Genomic DNA, 21,919 nt, shown 5'->3' with positions numbered 1-21,919 from the left:
AAAAAAAAAAAAAAATCCGGTAAGTAAAGCAGAATTTAAATCTTGCTGTGACCCAGACTGTGACTGATTTTTGCCTATGAAGCAAATGAAATTAATGGTAGGTAGTGTTTGCATGGTTACAGGCTGAGTCAAGCTGCAAAGCATTCAGAACACTAACCCAGCACCAAGGATGGCAGAGCTAGTGGCAGTGAGCAGGGGGTAGCTTACCACTGGGCTAGTCCATAAGTAGAAGGATAAGCCAGTTTGCTCCAAGTGTGTGGCACTGTGTCGTAACTCAGAGCGGACTGCTGGGCTTCCATGTCAGGAGAGAATGTCAGCTCCCCCTTGCACGGAGACAAAAGGCCACACAGTGAACATCTTCTAATGGGGTGGAGGCTGCACTAGTCCCATTTAAACTCACCTTCAAGCCCAGGTCTAGTTGTTGAAGTGATACACGAATTTCCCGAATGAGAATATTCATCCTTTCACATTCTTGGAAGCAAACAAGAACGTAGGGGTTTCTATTTGGGCTTTTTTGCATTATCTCTGCCACGTTGAACTCTTCTGGAAGTTTCTCCAAAATGTCATCCAAGACATTCTTAACCTTAAATCAGTAACACAAAGATTTAGCTCCTTTCTATTTCAGTTTTGGTCTTGGAGACTATATATATCCTCTACATTTTGAAGTCCAAGAATGTATCAGACAATCTCCAAACATAATGCACTCCCGGGAGGTGGGCAGCGCAATGCCAACTCCCTCAGCGGCCTCCGTGCCAATGCCAGCACCTCCTCTTCCTCAGATCCCAAAATCTAGTCAGGAGGGAGCTACTGTTTATTTGCAGTTTATAAACTGTTAGCATTTAAGAAGGGTAACACCGTCATGATCAACTACATATCATTTGTATGTAAAGATAGGATCATAGGAAGCTGAAGCTTCCTTTGGGGACTGTATTATATGATCTGCTCAAAGTCACAGGAACCAAAGAGGCTCCTGAAGCAGATCTGGTGGCTCTGATGCTGCCTTCCCATCCAGGGCATCCTAAGATTCCTAGAATAATTCAGATCAACATTTTTATCAACAAGGAAGGCTTTATCTTCTATAATTGTCCTGAAGAAATGAAAAAGATTTATATGTTGAAGGTGTGAATATACACACAGTACTCAGATACACAGACTCATTCCATCTGGGAAAACCAATAAATAATTAGAAAGAACAAAAGGTGGAAGACCTCTGCCTGTTGTTAGCCTCAGGCATCTTTTCCTTGATTTCTTGGATTCCTGCCTGTGGTTCTCATGTCCTGCCGTCAAGTTACTTTAGCACCTAGGTGATGTGTCAGGTTCTGAAATCTTAAACGCATTTTCAGGTGCAGGGGACAGTATGACAACAGGGCAGTGGAGAATTCAGGTAAAAGAAGGGCTTCTGGAATCAGCCAGGATTTGGTTTCTTTCAGGGGCACATTCTAGCTGCCTGGCTTTGGCAAGTTCACACGAGGTCATGTCAGAAGTAGGGATCCTAACACCACTCAGCTAGTGCGGATTAAATAGTGTCCCTGTAAAAGCACTCTCTATGGCAGTGGTCCTCAACCTTCCTAATGCCGTGACCCTTTAAGTACAGTTTCTGTGGGTTGCGACCCACAAGTTGAAAACCGCTGCTCTACGGTGTCGAGCATACAGTGAGCACCAATATACGGTCAAGGTTACATTCTCTTCACTTGTCTGGAGTGTTGAGGCATCTTGGCCTCATATGCTCTGCATTTTCTGATGTAATGATCGGCTTTCTTGATGGAAAGATGGAAGCAAGCACAAAACAACATGCAGACCTCATCCACCCCTCTGATCTTATTAGGGTTATAGAGTTGTTCCCCAAATAGATGAATTTTTTCCATGTTCATCTTTTAAAAATATAACAATCTTATGAAGACTATGTCAGTATATAGAATAATAAAACAACACTCTAACAAATTTCTAAAGCTTCTTAATTATAATGGGGGTTGTAATGAATGGCCTTATTGCAAGAAATAATTGAAAAATATGGACAGTTCCTGAGACTTTACTATAATTAGATTTGAAGTTTATTGGGTTTCAACAAACTAAATCCTTATCAACTAAATCTTGATCAATAACTTTGAGAGAAATAAGGGCCAGTTTATTTGGGGGAAAGTCAGCTATTTAGTTTTTTAGTAAGAAACAAAATTTGAATCTGAAGTTTAAACAAATAATCATTTCTCATTCCCCTCATTCTAGAGTAATGAGCTTTAAAAAGTAATGCCAGTCTCTTAAGACACTGTAAAAAAAAGACACCATAACAAATGACAGAGCCAGAAATTCATTAAGAGAGTGAAAGGCAAACCAGTAGATAACTGCAAAATATATCTGACCAAGGACACACATCCGGATTATAATTCAAAGATTAACAACTCAATTAAAACTTGGGTACTGAAACAGGTAGTTCAGGTGAAAATATATCCAAATGGCCATAGCATGTAAGAACATGTTCACTGTTATTCTTCAGCTGCAGAATGCAAAGTTAAAACCACTAGGAGAAACCACTATGTAAGCCTTTGTGGCTGGATGGTGAGAGGAGAGACTGCCTCAAGCCATGGTCCCTATCCATGGCTTGGCCTCTTTTCTTTTTTTTTCTCCTTCATTAAGCTGTTTATTTTTTTTACTGTACTATTCTTTTTTTTTTTTTTTTTTTTTTTTGAGACAGGAGACTCAAGCTGTCCCCCTGGGTAGAGTGCCATGGCATCACAGCTCACAGCAACCTCCAATTCCTGGGCTCAAGCGAGTCTCCTGCCTCTGCCTCCCAAGTAGCTGGGACCACAGGCACCTGCCACAATGCCCGGCTATATTCTTTGGTTGCAGCTGTCATTGTTGTTTGGTGGGACTGGGCTGGATTCAAACCTGCCACCTTGGGTGTATATGGCTGGTGCCTTAGCCACTTGAGCCACAGGCGCCGAGCCCCACTGTACTATTCTTGCAACTGTTGTATTTCAGATACTTTTCAAATAAATTTAAAAACAAAATAAATAGGGGTGGCACCTGTGGCTCAAGAGGGTGGGGTGCCGAACCCATATGCCAGAGATGGCGGGTTCAAACCCAGCCCCAGCCAAAAACTGCAAAAAAACAAAAAACCCAAAATAAATAAAAACAGATGAAATGAAAGGCACTAAAGTTCCCAGGATGCCCACTGAAGGTCAGATAGCAGAGGCCTCTGGGGTTTAAATCCAGGTTCCAAATGGCTTTATTTTTTCTGTGACTTTTTCCTCCAAATATCCAATGTCTTTGCAATATGGAAGGATCCTAGGATTTGAATCTGGAAAGCATCACAGATGCAGCTTATGATCTGACCCAGGGACCAAGGAAAGCCTGCTATGGATACTAGTGACTCCCAGGACTGGCTTTTACAGTGAGGCCAGGCCGTGGATTGGAGGCCATGGCTTGAGGAAGTCTCTCCTCTCACCATCCAGCCACAAAGGCTCACCTGTATTTTTGGGAACATTCCAGATCAGGCTTCAACAAAATCACAAGGATATAGAGCATCTGGAACTCATACGCTGCTAGTGGGAGTGTAACTGGTACAACCACTTTAGAAAACTATAAGTACTATAAAGCTAAGCATTATGCCCTGTGATCTGGTAATCCCACTTCTGAGTATATAAAAATGATGTTATCAGTACTTTTGCCAGTTACTTTTCCTATTGACAAAAGTCTACATAAGAATGTTCATGGCTGTGATATTCATAAATGTAAAAACTAGAAACAACCCAGACATCTATTCACAATAGAATGAAAATTGTATGTTCATATAGTAGAATGCTAAATAAAAATGAAACATTAGTTCATGAAAAACATGAGTGAATCTCAAATACAAGGCAGAGTAAAAGGAACTAGACATAAATAAATATATAGAGTATGATTCCATGTGTTTGAAGTTCAAAACCACAGAAAGCTAATGTATCTTGATAGAGGTAAGGATATTGATTACCTCTGGGGATTGGGGAGGTAAATTAACCAGTAAAAGGTGTTAAGTATCCTGGTGCATAGGAAATGGAAATGGTCTATATTTTGATGTTGGTGGTGGTTATGTGAGTTTATACATAGGTAAAATAACATTGAGTTGTAAGATTAGACTCTTCAGTGTCCATAGGTTATATTGCAATTAAAAAAGAAAGAAGAACAGATACACCCTCTACCTTTTCCTCTGTGGACTGCCCCAGGTCATCACCACTTGTGGCACTCCTGGGCTGTGTCTCCAGCAAAGTTCTGAAGAGGGTGTTGGACGTCACTGTCAGGAATTCTATTTCAGCATTTGGGTGGAGGCCGTAGAGTGTGGGGCTTTCTGGAGGGAGCATCTCCTCTATATATTGATGGTAGCCTGAATAATCTAGGTAGGGTGGAGCTACAAATCCTGGTGCCAGCATAAGTTCATCTTCAATCTGCAACCAGAAAGGAAAAGTCAGTTATTCCAAAGCTAGGTAGGCATCAATTTTCACTTCCTAAGTAAACACTTTCAGAACACTCTGGCAACAAGGTCCCAGTGTAATGCTGAATGGGTAGCAGGCTCTCTAAAATGTTTCCTGGTCAACGACTCTGCTGTATGTATGGCACCAGGCTGACCTCTGGGGAATTCCTAGGAACACAACGTGAATTCTATTCCTAAGAGGATGTCATCTGCAGTGTGCTTGGTTGACATGATCCTTGCACACCAAAGGAATGTGCAAGCACTGAGCCGTCACTGTCCATTGTCACCCTGTTGCACGCTTCAGTTCATTGATTTTTCCCAACCACCCCGACCTACAACGGAGAGAAAATCAGATGCTTGATGTAATTTGCCTAGGGAGACGTTGGATTTTACTCTTAAATTCTGAATTTTTTGTAGTATGACTCTGTGGTCAGATAATTAAGTTTGTGAACTCATCTTAGGAAAAGTGCTACATACCTCATTGCTGAACATCACTATAGTCACCTTCGAAATATTCCCCTTGGGAAGCTAACTATGGAACTTTTTCTGGAATGGCTATCAGAGCTGCCACTGTATACGCTCTCACTGTTAAGTTTGTAAACTCATCCTAGAAAAAGTTCTCTGGAGGGTGGACTAAGTGCTGGCATCAGTGTCTAGCTTCCCAAGGGGAGTACTTCCCAGGTGACCACAGTGATATTTAGGTATAAGGTATGTAGTACTTTTTCAAGGAGAAATTCTCAAACTTAATTGTATGAATTTACATATGATTTCCCAGCGTACTATACTTTTCACAGTACTGCTTCAAATCATTTTATATAAGATACATTTGAATTTTAGAAGTGTAAATAATTATATGTGCATCTAGGGAAAAACGTGTGTGTGTATAAGCACCATTTTATAGGCCATATACTAATAGTCAAATCAATGCTACCTTCTGAGGATTTTGAGCTCCACAGGGTAGAGTGTGTGCTCATCTCAGGATCTATTGCACCTGGAAGAGTTGCTGACCATGCCGGTGCTCAAAACATACTTTGCCTAGTGAATGACAGGCAGGTGTAATCGGGCATTTGTCAGGCCCATCTATTTCATCAAGGCTGGGGCAGGGGGCAGACATTGTATTTAGAGAAATGTTTCAAACCATATGCCAGAGGTGGCAGGTTCAAACCCAGCTCTGGCCAAAAACTGGGGGGAAAAAAAAGGCCAATGTGAGAGGCAATAGCAAACCCTCTAATCCAGTGGTTCTCAGCCTGTGGGTCACAACCCCTTTTTAACAATGAAAATACCTTGTGGCATTAGGAAGGTTGAGAACCATTGCTTTAAACATTGGAACACAGATCTCCAAAATGTAATAAATTTGTCTCTAGCCGTAAACACCAAGAGTCCACGTCTGTTACGCCATAAATTCTGCCTGTGTACACTCAACTATACAGTGGAAGGTTATTCTTAAACTATTACCTAATGTATCTGGTTTCTGCCTAGCTTTTCTGAATTATTTTCTGTAAGTAGGATTTATCTGTAACGGTGTATGTTATGCCCTGGTCCCCTCACGATCCCCTGGAGACAAAGTGAATATTTATTAGTTCATTCAACAATGTGAATGATCACCCTGTAAACCACCACAAGCCTTGGAACTATAAAAGCTTTGCATGACCTACTTTTATGGAACTCAAAGCCAAAGGGGACAAAATATATGCAAATTTCCAGGTACACAATCATTAGGGAGTTTGTTCCTTTCCTCTCAAATCTGAAATCCTGGATTTCTTAGAAAGTCCGTCTCCTAATGATGATGCTCAACTGCTGTCTGTGAATTCCAAGGGCATTGTTAATATTTGGCATTTATATTTTTACTTTGTACCAATTTTTTAAGTTATCTAATTTTTCATGTTGCCAGAAACAGAAATCTTGATCCAGTGAATGTAGGAAGGAACAAGTTAGACCATCCCACCAACCATATCCATCGGCTTGGGTTTATTTATTCATATGCACATTTTTATTATTTCATATTTATATGAGATATTGTGGGAGCCAAACTAATTAACTCAAGTCACAAGTCAAACTACCTCCTTTTGTTGTTTATTCAGGACAATAGGCCACCGCATACCAAGGACCTTATCATACCTAGGTGTTACAACCCACATCCTGACCCCCTCCCTTTCATCCCACTAGCCCCCTTGTGCACTCAGCCCACATCCTGACTCCCTCCCCTTTTTGCACTCGCTACTCTTCTCTGCACTCGCCCCACTTGCGACCCCCTCCCCTTTTTGCACTCGTCACTCTACTCTGCACTTGCCCCACTTGCGACCTTTATCCCTTCCTTCTCATTCACTCACCTGAGACAAAGGAGACTCGTCCCTGAGCCAATCAGTCCTGAACATGACCACCCTGTACCTGTCAGTTTAGGACAGACATGGTTTACCTACCAATAAGGGGATGGGGTGGGATGGTCTAATGGGAGGGAAGAGGGAGAGGTATAAAGGGACTTTCTGGATAGTCTGTAAGGGCTGTTCCCGCTTTTTCTTAAAGGGTAGCCCAGGCTCTGAGCTTGAATGAATAAAACTCCTCGTGTCTTTGCAGTCATGTTTGGACTCTCAGAGTGGTGCTTGAATTGAGTCTGGGGGTTAACATTTCGGGGGCTCGTCCGGGATTCTAGCCCCTCTGAGAGACCCCTGACATCAGAGGACACCAATCGGTGAGATTTGTCCACTTGCAAGCTGTCTAGTGTCGTTTGTCTCTGTATCTGTGTTTGTGGGTCACTGCTGAATGGGGAGGTGGACGCGCTGTAGCCCCGAGCCATGAAGGGGGGGAGAGGAGACGTCTTCTCCTACTACATATATTTTCTAGGGACCAGTCTGGAGGCAGGTGATGAGACGCTCCAGAAGGAAGTACAGTGTGTGGTAAGATCCTCCTACTTGGTTAGGGCCAGTGTGCGTTCGAGTCCCCCTGGACAGTGTGTTGTCTAAAGTGTTTAGGGCTGGTGTAGGTTCGAGTCCCCCTGGACAGTGTGTTTTGTCTCCTACTTGGTCAGAGCCAGTGTGGGTTTGAGTCTGGACAGTGTGTTGTCTAAAGTGTTTAAGTATGAGTTTTCCTTTGTTTCTATTTGCATTTTAAGGACTGTCCATTGCTCTTCCTTCTTCGATACCTTCACTCATATATATATGACACTGTGTAAAACTACCCAGCTAAACCTATACGGGGTCTGCTTGCCTTATTTGTGTTCAAACTGCAGGTTTTAGTGTTTCGTCCGATGTCTCTGTGAGGACTGGTTGAGACCCCGGTCCCTCAACCCTAAACACTATTTTGAGTGGATCACAGACCAATTCCTCCAGGGACTCTCTCTGATTTCGACCCGGATGAAATCACAGTCTTTGCTTTCCTATTCTACTTTTTACTCTAACACTGTATATCTGCCTTCATTTTATCTCATGTTTTCTCTTCATGACCTAACAAAAGGAACTCCATTAGCCTGGTCGTGGAAGCAGGTTGCGAGATCTGTAGGAAAGAGAGCCCAACGAATAATAAGGTTTGCATACCCAGAGGGAGAGTGTTTGTTTTGTCGAGCAAAGGTCCGCTGTTGCTCCACGTGTTCTGGTATACCTGAAACCCTTTATCATTCTGAATATTCATGACATTTATCCAAAAGGTGTAGCACTGAGGGCTATCACGTGGAACACCCCACTGGGACGGTTAGCTGGTTCTGTCTCCCACGCTCCCTTTACTCAGTAACTCTGTGGTAGGTGCAGAACACCAACCCGGCAGAGTGTCTTGCCCATCTATTTTTCTATCACCCCCAGGTGGTGGAACCAGGATTTGAGGGACTGGATACAATCCTACAACTTTTGTCAGCCTACACAGGGGTCCCTCATCACCTAGCCAAATTTTCCTTTATACCAGAGCTAGATCTCCATCCCCACTGGGGAAGAAAGCAGCCCAAACAATATGGGCGCAAACCCCCTAACCTGTGTAGACGCACCACTGGCCCCCCGGGAACAGTTGTGGGATGGCTCCAGGACTTGGCTTTCCTTAGTCTTATTGGCCCAGCTTTCTGGCCACTTGTTCATCAGCATCTTAAGGACTGGGGCAAAACCTTTGCTCACACTGTATGCCCCCTGAGTCCAAAGAGGTTAATCTAGATCTAAGCCCACCTCCTTTATGGGTATTTGGGGAGCAGACCTACCCATTCCCTTAGAGCCTGGAGAGGTAATCCCATTGGTGGAGAGACGAGGTGAGTTACAACCACCAGACAGGGCCCCACCATCAACCCAGTTCCAATTTTTCCTGGAAACCCGGAAGGGAAAATTTTTACTTTTTGTAGGTATTTTCTGTAGTGTTGGCTTAGTGTGTTTATTGTTATACTTTGGAGACAAAATGGGACAGACACCATCTTCCCCCATTGAATTACTCTTGGGGCATTTCAAGCAAATCAAGGCCAGGGCCCATAACTTGTCTGTAGATATCAAAAAGTTCTGCCTACATACATATTGTACAGATGAGTAGCCCACCTTTGGAGTCGGGTGGCCTCGGGAGGGGACTTTTCACTTACCCCTAATAAAAGCAGTGAAGAACAAGGTTTTCCAGCCAGAAGGAGGACACCCTGATCAGGTGCCATATATTATTGTATGGGAGTCCTTAGTCATCGATCCCCTCCCGTGGGTGGCACTATACTTAATAAAAGCAGAGATACTGGCAGCCAAGGAAATAGGTACTGAACTTAAGAAAAAATTATATCCTATCCTTCAAGGGGGAGAAGACCCCTTCCCTCCTCCTTACCATGAGAATATACCTACAGTCCCCCCTCAGAACCAGGAAGCACAGAGAGCCCAGGGACCACAAGTTGCCCCTGATTCAACAATGGATCGTCCCCCAGCACAGGGGACATGAAGTAGGCGGGGGGCACAAAATGAAGATAGGGCAGTGGCTCTCCCTTTGCGTGTGTATGGCCCTCCTGATACAGATGGCAATTGGCAGTACTATTATTGGCCGTTTGCTACTTCAGATCTTTACAACTGGAAAGCTCAGAACTCCCCTTTTTCAGATAACCCCAAATGTTTAACTAACTTACTGGAAACTGTACTGTTCACGCATATGCCAACTTGGGATGACTGCCAGCATCTCTTACAGGTCCTTTTCACTACTGAAGAAAGAGAAAGAATCATCCAAGCCAGCAGGCAAAATGTCCTAGGCCCTGCAAGAGTGTCCACACAGGTGTTGGCAGACATCGATGAAGCCTTCCCAGTCTGCCGCCCTAACTGGGATTACAACGAGGCTGAAGGTAGGGAGTGTCTACGAGTTTATCGCCAGATTCTGCTAGCTGGCCTCCGAGTGGCTGCTCATAAGCCCACAAATCTTAGTAAGGTATATGATGTTAAACAAAGTAAGGACAAGTCTCCGGCAGCTTTCCTAGAAACTATAATGAATGCCTTTCAACAGTGGACCCACTTTGACCCTGAAGATCCTGATCATTGTTCCACTGTCGCCATGGCATTCATTAATCAATCTGCCCCTGACATGCGGTGAAAATTACAAAAAATAGATAGATTGGGAGAGAAGACCCTTAGAGAATTAGTAGAGGCAGCAGAGAAAGTATATAACAACAGAGAAACACCAGAAGATAAGGAAATGAAGGTTGAAAGGCGCAGAAACAGGGACCTTGCCCAGATTCTTCTTGCAGTCAGTGCCCCTCCCAAAGATAGGGAAAAATATCTTCAACCTTATTTAAAAGACAGGGAGGAGGAGAAAGGAAGGAATAGAAGAGGACCACCTCTCAGGAATGACCAATGTGCTTTTTGTAAAGAATCAGGACATTGGGCTTGGGAATGCCCCAAGAGATAGAAACACAAAATATCTAAAGTCCTGGTCACAATGGAGGACAGTGATTGAGGGGCTCAGGGCTCGAATTCCCTCCCCAAGCCCCAGATAACCTTAAAGGTGGAGGGAAAGCCGACCAACTTCCTGGTAGATACAAGAGCCCAATTTTCAGTGTTAAAAAAGGCTACAGGCACCCTGTCAGAAAGAAAGACCTTAGTACAGGAAGCTATAGGTACTAAACAATACTCTTGGACTACCAACCGGAAAGTAGACTTGGGAAATGGAACAGTGACTCATTCTTTTATGGTTACATCTGAATGTCCCTATCCTTTATTGGGATGTGATCTCTTAAGCAAAATGAAAGCCCATATCCACTTCACAGAAGAAGGGGTACAGCTTCTGGGAGAGTCAGGACACCCTATACATGTCCTAACCTTGAGACTAGAAGATGAGCACCATCTCTTTGAAAAGAAAGATCAAATTGATTTGGACCCCTTAGTGACACAGTGGATGACGGAATTCCCTGATGCGTGGGCAGAAACCAAGGGGCCTGGACGAGCTACGCACCCCATCCATGTTTAATTAAAACCAGGAGCTACCCCAGTCACCATAAAACAATATCCTATGAATCAGGATGCTTGGCATGGCATAGCTCCTCATATTAAACACTTTTTAAAGCAAGGAATCCTCCAGAAATGCCAATCAGCTTGGAACACACCACTTTTGCCAGTAAAGAAACCAAATGGGGACTATAGACCTGTACAGGATCTTAGAGAAGTGAACAAAAGAGTGGTGGATATCCATCCAACGGTCCCCAACCCTTATGCTTTACTAAGCAACTTAAAACCATCTTTAACTTGGTACTCTGTGCTTGATTTAAAAGATGCCTTTTTCAGCCTGTCTCTCACTCCTGCTTGTCAACCATTGTTTGCCTTTAAATGGAGGGACCCAGAGAGCGGTATCACCGGTCAACTAACCTGGACAAGATTGCCTCAGGAATTTAAAAACTCCCCCACCCTGTTTGGTGAGGTGCTACATGAGGATCTGAGTGAGTTACATGAGGATCTGAGTGAGTTTAAATGGGCCCATGAGACTGTGACTATACTACAATATGTTGATGACTTATTGTTAGCAGCAGCCTGGGAAGAAGACTGCCGTTTGGCAACCAAAGAGTTACTTAGAAACCTTGGGGAATTGGGGTATCATGTATCAGCCAAAAAAGCCCAGGTCTGCAAACAATAAGTAACCTACTTAGGTTATAAACTGTGAGGAGGACAAAGGTGGCTAACCCCCTCCCGAACACAGACTATTTTGGGGATTCCAACTCCCAGCAACATACGTCAAGTACGTGAATTCCTGGGAACTGCAGGATACTGCTGGCTGTGGATTCCGGGGTTTGCAGAGTTGGCTAGACCCCTTTATGAACTAAACAAAACGGGGGCAACATTTGCATGGGTGTCGGAACATGACAACGCCTTCAAAGAATTGAAACAAGCATTGCTCTTAGCCCCAGCTCTAGCCCTGCCTGACCCCTCCAAAGCTTTCCATTTATACATAGATGAGAAGAAAGGAGTAGCAAAGGGAGTTCTTACTCAGCCCCTGGGGCCATGGAACTGGCCAGTCGCATACTTGTCTAAGCGGTTAGACACTGTGGCTGCTGGGTGGCCCCCATGCCTCAGAATTGTGGCGGCAGTAGCCAAATTGGTACATGATGCAGATAAGCTGGTACTAGGGCAATCACTAACAATTACTTCCCCCCATGCCATTGAAGGGCTGCTCAAACAGCCCCCAGATAGATGGTTAAGTAATGCCTATATTCTTCGGTATCAGACTTTGCTGCTCAACCCCGGCAGGATTGACTTCACGGCTCCTGCACTCCTAAATCCAGCTACCCTCCTACTTGAGATTGAGAACTACCCCTTACATGACTGTGTAGAGGTCCTGGCACAAGTCCATGGAACTCAGCAAGATCTAAAAGATACCCCCCTGTCTCCAACAGGAGAAGTATGGTTCACTGATGGTAGCAGCTACATGGACAATGGACTTCCACGAGCCAGTGAAGCTGTTACCACTGCCACTTCAGTCCTTTGGGCTGAGCCCCTCCTGGCTGGAACTTCTGCCCAAAAAACTGAACTCATAGCCCTCATAAAGGCCCTAGAGCTCAGAGACAAAAGAGAAATTACCATCTATACTGATAGCAAGTATGCCTTTGCTACTGTCCACATACACGGAGCCATATATATAGAGAGAGGGCTCCTCATGGCAGAGGGCAAAGACATTAAAAACAAACAGGAAATCCAAGCCCTCCTCAGGGCTGTGTGGCGCCCCAAAAGGTTGGTAGTAGTACACTGTCCAGGACATCAGAAAGGAACTGATGAGGTAGCATGAGAAAACAGATTGGCTGACTTAACAGCCAGAGAAGCAGCCAAGAGAACTGTTAACTTAAGCAGTAATACTGTCCTGGTTACTCGAGCCCCACAGGTTCGGCCTATTTTAGAGGACTCTCCTACATATTCCGAACAAGAAAAAGAATGGGCAAAAACCCACCAGAGGACCATGAGACCGGATGGATGGTGGCTCATGGAAGATAAGATCTATTTATCTAAGAAATAACTACTAAACTCCTCTCCCAGCTGCACCAGGTGACTCATCTGGGGGTGTAGAAGATGGAGGAGCTACTCCGTACCTCTCCATACTATATTAGACATTTAAAAAAACCTTAGAGGAAATTAGGGCCAATTTCAAAATCTGCCCCATGGTTAATATAGGCCCAGGACATAACACCACAGGCCACAGGCAGAGAGGGTGTAGACCAGGAGCCCACTGGGAGACAGATTTCACAGAAATCAAACCAGGAAAATACGGGTATAAGTATCTATTAGTTTTTGCAGATACTTTCTCAGGATGGATAGAAGCTTTCCCTATAAAACAGGAGACTGCAAATGAAGTAGTCTGGAAGCTGCTGGAAGACATAGTCCCAAGGTTTGGATACCCCTTGACTATTGGGTCAGACAATGGACCCGCCTTTGTCTCTCAGGTAAGCCAAGGGGTAGCTCGAGTTTTAGGGACAGATTGGAAATTGCACTGTGCCTACCGCCCTCAAAGTTCCGGGCAGGGAGAACGGATGAACCTAACTTTAAAGGAAGTTTTATCAAAAATGGCTTTAGAGACTGGTGAAAACTGGGTAATGCTCCTTCCTTTAGCCTTTTTTAGGGTACACAATACCCCCTATAAATTACATTGTTCCCCCTGTGAAATAATGTATGGAGTTCCTCCACCTATACTTCCTGCTCTTAAAACAGAACATTCCTCTACTTCAGATTTAAGATAGTTCCTGAAAAACCTCCAAACTGTACATGTGGATATTTGGCCCAGGCTAAGACAGGTATAAGCTACACATACTAATCTTGACCCCCACCCTTTCAAACCAGGTGACTCCGTTTTGGTCGGAGACACTGTTCAGAGACACTGGAACCAAGTGGAAAGGTCCATACTTGGTGCTCCTCACCACCCCAACTGCTGTGAAAGTAGACAGCTTCGACGCGTGGATCCACTCCTCCCACGTCTGCCCATTCCCAGCGTCACAAGACACCCAGGCACAGAGTTGGACTGCCATTAAAGACCCCATCAACCCACTCCGCATCAAGATAAGAAAACAGAACTAACATGGAGGCTAACAGGGGTTCTAACTATCCTGTTAAATGTATATAGTACTATTCCCAACCCCTACACTCTTCTAAATACAACCTGGCAGGTACTCCTGCCTGACACCGGGGAAATCCTATACCAGACTTCTGGAGTCTATCCTAAAAGAACATGGTTCCCAGACCTCTATTTTGATTTGGAGGACTTGTTTAAACTTCAACTATGGTGTAGACCTGACTTGTCAGATACCTTCTATATGTGCCCAGGGCACCTCCCAGACAAATGTGGGGGAGCAGGCTCCTTTTTCTGTAAGGACTGGAGTTGTGTCACCACAGGCCAAACCTGGTGGAAACCAACACAGGGAAATGATCTAAGCATTGTAAAAAGATATTCCACTTGTCCAGGTACCTGCCTCTCTAAAAATCCAAAATGTGACACTGTCCACATTAACTTCACAGAAAAGGGTAAAAATATGCAAGGAGGATGGGAAGTAGGGAGAGACTGGGGAATGCAGCTTTACCTAAAGTTGGAATCAGACCCAAGTGCTGTCTTCCGAATACGAGTTATATATAGTCTCCCCATAACAAGAACTCCTACAAGATTAGGGCCCAACCCCATTTTCAATCCCCCCGGTACTGCTTCCAACAGCCGCTGTTGCTGCTCCTGTAGTTACTACTTCTGTGCCAGTTCAAATAGCAGCTACTCTAGCTACTCTAGTCACTCCAGCCCTAACACCTGACCCCGAACCTATATGGAATATAATCATCAGCACTTATTGGGTACTTAATGCTTCCCAGCTCAACCTCACTAAAGGATGTTGGCTTTGTCTAAATGCAAAACCACCTTATTATGAGGGAATAGCAGTGGCAGGGAACCCCATTAATGCCAACGAAACACACTGAGTGCTGGTGGACTCAGCAAGGACCCAGGCTTACCCTACAGTCAGTTATAGGCCAAGGAACCTGTGTAGGGCAACAACCCATGTCCCAAGACTTGTGCACCAACACCGTGACCTGGGATGGTGTAGGATATCTGATTCCTCCTAATAACACTTGGTGGGCATGCTCCACAGGTCTAGCCCCATGTCTAAATGGAATGGTCTTAAACATAACCCATGACTTTTGTGTCCTAGTCCAACTAATTCCTAGGCTTACCTATTATAACAAAGATAAGCTATATCTAGCTTATGAAACCTACAGCCAACAGCATAAAGTTAAAAGAGAACCAGTTACAACTGTAACTTTAGCTGTATTAATGGGGCTTGGAGTTGCTGGAGCAGGGACTGGAATATCCTCTTTAGTACTACAGGATAAAAATTATGGGGCCCTATGGGCTACAATAGATTTAAATATAGAAAGAATAGAAAAATCCATCTCACACTTGCAAGAATCACTAACATCCCTCTCAGAGGTAGTTCCTCAAAACAGGTGAGGATTAGATTTACTTCTTCTCCAACAAGGAGGTCTACCACCCTTGGAGAAGAATGCTGTTTTTACATAGATCACTCAGGGGTAGTAAAACAATCGATGGAACTAGTTCTAGAAGGACTTTGAAAACGAAAATTAGAAAGAGAACAATCCCAAGGCTGGTATGAAAGCCTGTTTTCTAAATCTCCTTGGTTAACAACCTTATTATCCACTATAGCTGGCCTTCTCCTTATCCTTTTGCTACTAATAACAATTGGTCCATGTATAACCAATAAGCTACTAGTTTTCATTCAAAATAGAATTAATGCAGTTCAACTTCTAGTCTTACAATCCTCTTATGCCCCCCTTGATACCAGTGAAGACCCAGAGTTTGCCAAGAGCCCATGATTGGGCTCTTCTAGGTTTAAGACAGAGGGAGGAATGTGGGAACCAAACTAATTAACTCAAGTCACAAGTCAAACTACCTCCTTTTGTTGTTTATTCAGGACAATAGGCTGCCACATACCAAGGACCTTATCATACCTAGGTGTTACAGCCCACATCTTGACCCCCTCCCCTTCGTCCCACTAGCCCCCTTGTGCACTCAGTATTCTACTCTGCACTCGCCCCACGTGTGACCTTTATCCCTTCCTTCTCATTCACTCACCTGAGACAAGGAAGACTTGTCCCTGAGTCAATCAGTCCTGAACACGACCACCCTGTACCTGTCAGTTTAGGACAGACAAGGTTTACCTATCAATAAGGGAATGGGGTGGGATGGTCTAATGGGAGGGAAGAGGGAGAGGTATAAAGGGACTTTCTAAATAGTCTGTAAGGGCTGTTCCCGCTTTTTCTTAAAGGGTAGCCCAGGCTCTGAGCTTGAATGAATAAAACTCCTCGTGCCTTTGCAGTGATGTTCGGACTCTCAGAGTGGTGCTTGAATTGAGTCTGGGGGTTAACAATGTGTATATTCATATACGAAACATATAATTCATAGATAAGAACAATCAAAATTTAAATGTCACCTGGCTCAGTGTGACCAAAAAAAAAAAAAAAAAAACTGCAGAAGAGTGAAACTCACCACTTTTAACCTCTGGTAGGTAAATTAGCCAAAAATAAAGAGATGAACAAAAATATGAGTAATCAAATCCAAAACTAGAATTAACAAACACATCAAAAGTGAACTTCATTCTCTACAAACAAGCATTTGGTCTTCTCTGTTAGTATGCACTAAGTAGGGGAAGAAATGTTAAAAGCTGCAGTTAATTTTTCCTTTGATAAAAACAAAAGGTTAAAAACAAAATTTTGAAAAAAAAAATTCAAGCAAAGAGACCAGCTGGAAATAGAGCCACTAGGAAATGTTAAAATGCTGTGAGGACTGGTGTCTGTGTGAGTGCATACTCTTGGAACACTGGTGGGATTGCACATGGTCCAGGCTTTTTGGAAAGACCATAGGCAGTCTGTTTGTAAGTATGTGAAGAGTGCCATCTATGTATTAGGTGAGGAGCAAAGCAAAAAAACACAGCAAACTCAAAGGAAAGGATTTGACGTTTGCAGCTGGACGAGCCTGGTTCAATTTCCATCCCTTAATGCTGCAGTCTCCAACCACTGGGCTGTGGGCCAGTACTGGTCTGCGGCCTGTTAGGAACTGGGTGGCACAGTAGGAGGTGAGCAGCAGGCTAGTGATGAAGCTTCATCTGTATTTACAGCCATTTCCTATCACTTCCATCACTACCTGAGCTCTGCCCCTGTCAGATCAGTAGCAGTATCAGATAGATCTCATAGGAGTGTGAACCCTACTGTAATCTCCATCTAGGAGGGATCTAGGTTGTGTGTTCCTTGTGAGAATCTAATGCCTGATGTTGTGAGGTGGAGCTAAGGTGGTAAGGCTAGCTCTGGAGAGGGGCCACAAATACAGATTTTCATTAGCAGAGAGGTTTGATACACAAAGACCATGATAAATCAACTGCGTACTCATATCAAAACCAATCCCTTCCCTACTTCCACCCCAGTCCATGGAAAAATTATCTTCCATGAAACTGATACCTAGTGCCAGAAAAGGTTGGCATCACTGTTTTAACATTTTGGTTCCCTTAAGAAAGGACAATTTATCTAAGTTTCAATAATAAAATGCAGCTCACAATAGTGATTGTGGCTGTAGGAATTTAATAAGGTATGCAAACAGCTTGGCACGTGGCTGCCTATTGTGTTAGTTTTGGTCTTCCCTGTGCTACAGGGTTGTTTTAAATACATCTAGATTTTTCTTTTTTTTTTTTTTTTTTGAGACAGAGCCTCAAGCTGTTGCCCTGGGTAGAGTGCTATGGCATCACAGCTCACGGCAACTTCCTACTCCTGGGCTCAAGCGATTCTCTTGCCTCAGCCTCCCAAGTAGCTGGGACTACAGGCGCCCGCCACAATGCCCGGCTATTTTTTGGTTGTAGCCGTCATTGTTGTTTGGTGGGTCCAGGCTGGATTTGAACCCGCCAGCTCAGGTGTATGTGGCTGGCGCCTTAGCCAGTTGAGCCACAGGCGCCGAGCCATCTTGATTTTTCTTGAAAGAAAAGTAAAACCCGAGAAATGTCCTACTGTAAGTTTCTATTATGATGCCAGGCAACTAAAGTTTGAAAAGTAAGGTTTAGTTCATACAAAGATTTATGTTTCCCCTTTAGTAAAGATTTCAGCATACTCAAGGAGCTCTGTGAACCCTGATTTGGAATTCACACCTCCCTTCCCACTCCAGCGAGTTTGATGAAAAGTTGCTTCATGCTGATGGGGCTGTAATTGTGGAGCTCTGTACAAAGGTCTACCTTTCTTGCCTTTGAGGGAGGATAGTTTGAGATCGTTGTAATGCCCCAAAGAATCAATGGTTCAAACTAGGTGTTGCCACAAAGAATATATGCCAATAGCCAATAAGCTTATGAGAAGCTGTTACACAGGGGGATGTGCCCAAATCATAAGGTGGTACCACCTCATCCTCTCCAGGATGGCTAGAATAAAAAAAATGTGGACAATAGAAATGTTGGTAGGATGTGGAGAAAATTGAAACTTCATATATTGCTATGGTGTGGCCACTTTGGAATGGTGCAGCCACTTCGGAAAACAGTTTGGCAGTTCCTCCAAATTTTTTTTTGAGACAGAGCCTCAAGCTGTCCCCCTAGGTAGAGTGCCATGGCATCACAGCTCACAGCAACCTCCAACTCCTGGGCTCAAGCAAATCTCCTGCCTCTGCCTCCCAAGTAGCTGGGACTGTAGGCACCTGCCACAACACCCGGCTATTTTTTAGATGCAGCCGTCATTGTTGTTTGGCGGGCCTGGGCGGGATTCGAACCTGCCAGTTCAGGTGTATGTGGCTGGCGCCTTAGCCGCTTGAGCCACAGGCTCTGAGCCAGTTCCTGAAAACGTTAAACATAAGAGTTATCATGTGACCCAGCAATTCCACTCGGAGCTACATAACCCAAAAGAATTGAAACCATATGTCCATGCAAAATTTGTACTCAAAACTTCACAGCAGCATTATTCATGATAGCCAAAAGGTAGAAACAATGCAAGTGTCCATCAGCTGATGAATGGATAAACAAAATGTGACATACCCCTACAATGGAGGTATTTTGGGTTGTAAAAAGGAATGAAGTGCCAATACATGCTACGTATGGATGAACCTTGAAAATACTATGCTGAGGCTTGGCACCCGTAGCATAGTGGTTACGGCGCCAGCCACATACACTGAGGATGGCAGGTTCAAACCCAGCCCAGGCCAGCTAAACAACAATGACAACTACAACAAAAAAATAGGTGGGCATTGTGGCCGGTGCCTGTAGTCCCAGCTACTTGGAAAGCTGAGACAGGAGAATTACTTAAGCCCAGGAGTTTGAGGTTGCTGTGAGCTGTGACGCCATGGCACTCTGCCAAGGGTTACATAGTGAGACTCTGTCTCAAAAAAAAGCAAAAATATTATGTTAAATGAAAAAAGTTGGACGCAAAAGGCTACATTCTTATCTGATTCCAGTTGTATAAAATGTCCATAATGGGCAAATCTATAGAGACAGAAAGTAGATTAGTGGTTGCCCCAGATGGGGAAGTTGGGGATACTGTTTGTGTGCGAGGGGGAGCAAATGGTGAATGACCACTAGCAGTACAGGGGTGTTTTTAGTGGGAGAGGATGAAACTGTTCAAAAATTATGGAAATAGTTGTACAACTATGAATGTACTAAAAACCTTTGAATCCCACAATTGGTGAAAGTTGTGGTATACAAATTCTATCCTAGTAAAACTGTTGTTAAAAAGCTAAGAATCAATGGAAATCACGTTCAGGCAGAATGAACCACCACATTATGGAAACGTCACCAAGGATCTGAAGTCACCTTTGCAGAAGTCAGGGGCAGTCACAGTGACAGGCATGATGCTAGCACCTGGGCCAACCAGCGTCCCACCCACCATGTTAACTCCATGGGATTACTGTCATTTTTACATTTTTCTTTCTGACATTGAATAAAAATCTCACCTTCAATACTGCCTCTCTGAGTAGTCTTTGTAATAATGAGGAGAAGTTTCCAGTTAATTTTGAGTTAAACAAGTATATGTGCCTGCTAAGGATTTTCAGCAGTTGCTCTAGACACACTGTCTTGGTGTCTTTAGAGCTGAAAGGTACCCTGGTGATTTGCTAGACAGTCCTTTTCATTTTACAAATGAATAAACTGAAACAAAGGAGTGGGGTCCAGCACAAAGCTAGAGAGGGAGGTAGCAGCAGAACCAGAACCCGGGTCTCTTGGACTTTCCACATTGTTCGCAGTGCCACTCTGGGCCAGCACCAGGCAAGTGCAGACAGATCAGTGTTCGGGTGACCTGTGCCCCAGTAGCTACTAGCAGATCCACATTCCAGCCAGTGCAGTGTAGTGCAGAGAAAGACTGGCCCTTAGGGTCTGATGATGAGCCTGATTCTGCTACTTACCTCTGTGAGCTGAGTTCCCTTTTTGATTAAATGAAATAACAATGTCTACTTTGCAAGACCATAGTAAGGAGAAGAAATAACACAAATGAATCGTGTGGAACTGACCTCTGGCACAGAGCAGATATTTAATATATGGTTTCCACTGTTTACTATCACAGATTAAATAATGTACAGCCAAGTGTGAAATATATATTATGAAAATTTGTACTTCATAGTAAAAATATTTCCCATGTAATATATTGTTCTAACATTGTACCAACATTTAAACCTGGCAATAAACCCATGAGCTGGTTGTTCCTAACTTATAGACAATAAAACTGAAGTTAAGAAAGATTCAGTAATATCACACAGCAAATAAAGGAAGTGCTTGAATTTGAACCCAGGTTTAAAAGGCTAGGTTGTTAATTGTTACTCTAAATTATGGAAACACCATATTTGAAAGTGACCCACTACATTATTTTATGAAAGTAATATACTGCATACTTATTTTAGCACTGCCAAGTACACACCGCATATGAGAATAAATGTTTTCTGTCTTACCTTTGGCCAGAGACCCTCTAAGGCACATTGCCAATTGGACAAATTTCTCTGACGCAAACTCATGTATCCAACAAGAAACTCATCCATCCTCCTAACAGCAAGATAGCACTGAAAACACTGCTATTCTTTTGAAAGGTTGGCAAAACTTTAAACCCCACACCATTAATGGGCTGCCTTTGGATCATGTTCCAAGGCAACCAAAGACACTCATTTCCACATACATTAACCAATGTGAAAAGTGGCAAAAGGACACGAAGTGTTAGATCGTGTTGCTAATATGAATCGCACCAGCAGGAAACATTCACACGAGAACAGAATAACTGGGCTTCACAGCTTCTGACGCCAGTTAGCAAGTGCTTTCCTTTCCCTTGGTGAGTTGAGAAGGTGGCACGTTCTAGAGGAGGCTAGTGTGTAAAGGAATTGTCACCATCCCAAACCTCACCAGCTCTTCATGGAAGGTAAGGGATCTGCATTTCCAAAGGGCTTGCATACACCAGTGATACCCTTGGGTTTCATCACCTGCCATTATTTCCCAGTTATTTGAACAGGAGCTCAGATTTGTGAAGGTTAATGAACTGCGTTGTTTGGCAATAGTAGTTCTCCCCTTAGCCACGGGCCAGAGGTAGGGGAGGGGGGGTCCCTGTGAGCTTCTAGCTCGGCCCCTTGCCTTCCACTGTTGTTGGGAGAAGTCAGCCTCTGTGAAGTTCTGGGCACTGTTTATCTTCCCCATCTCCGTGGTAACTTGTTCCCAGACCTTTTCTGAGGAGTGTCTTCCAATTGTGTCAAATTGGAAGTTTCTTTCCAACCTGTGAAATCCTGCTCATTAGAACTCAGGAGAGAATAGGAGACTCGCAATCAAAAGAAACACCTAAATAATGGTCACATAGCAGGAAAGTCAGATTTTCTTCTGCATTGTCCCCAGATAGGTCAACATTATTTTTAACAGTAACTAAATAATTCGTCCCTCATTTCTTCCTACTGGACTCTAATATACCATGTCTTCTAATTGTGATTGCATTACTTCTCAAAATGGACTTGAGGAAGGTTTGATCAAATTTATTTCATAGTTCTCTGAGATGATGTTTTAAGGAAAATTATAAACAGGTTGCTCAAACTATTAAAAAAAAAAAA

General features: G+C 43.6%; 1 protein-coding gene across 1 annotated transcript in view; it reads right to left on the bottom strand.

Annotated features, from left to right (window-relative positions):
* The window catches only part of DNAH11 (dynein axonemal heavy chain 11), a 357,421-nt gene that overhangs the window by 8,830 nt on the left and 326,672 nt on the right, over positions 1 to 21,919 (bottom strand). The window contains exons 77-79 of the mRNA XM_012804394.2: positions 4,176 to 4,418; positions 401 to 583; positions 208 to 323 (exon numbers count right to left, since the gene is read on the bottom strand). Of these exons, the coding sequence (XP_012659848.1) occupies positions 208 to 323; positions 401 to 583; positions 4,176 to 4,418 (542 nt within the window). The remainder of the gene's footprint in view (positions 1 to 207; positions 324 to 400; positions 584 to 4,175; positions 4,419 to 21,919) is intronic.

The sequence above is a fragment of the Otolemur garnettii genome, unplaced genomic scaffold (genome assembly GCF_000181295.1).
Source record: "Otolemur garnettii isolate 467f Iridium unplaced genomic scaffold, OtoGar3 scaffold00028, whole genome shotgun sequence".
Classification (NCBI taxonomy): Eukaryota; Metazoa; Chordata; class Mammalia; order Primates; family Galagidae; genus Otolemur; species Otolemur garnettii.
Note: the sequence above shows the minus strand (reverse complement) of the source record. Positions and strands in the feature narration are given on the sequence as shown.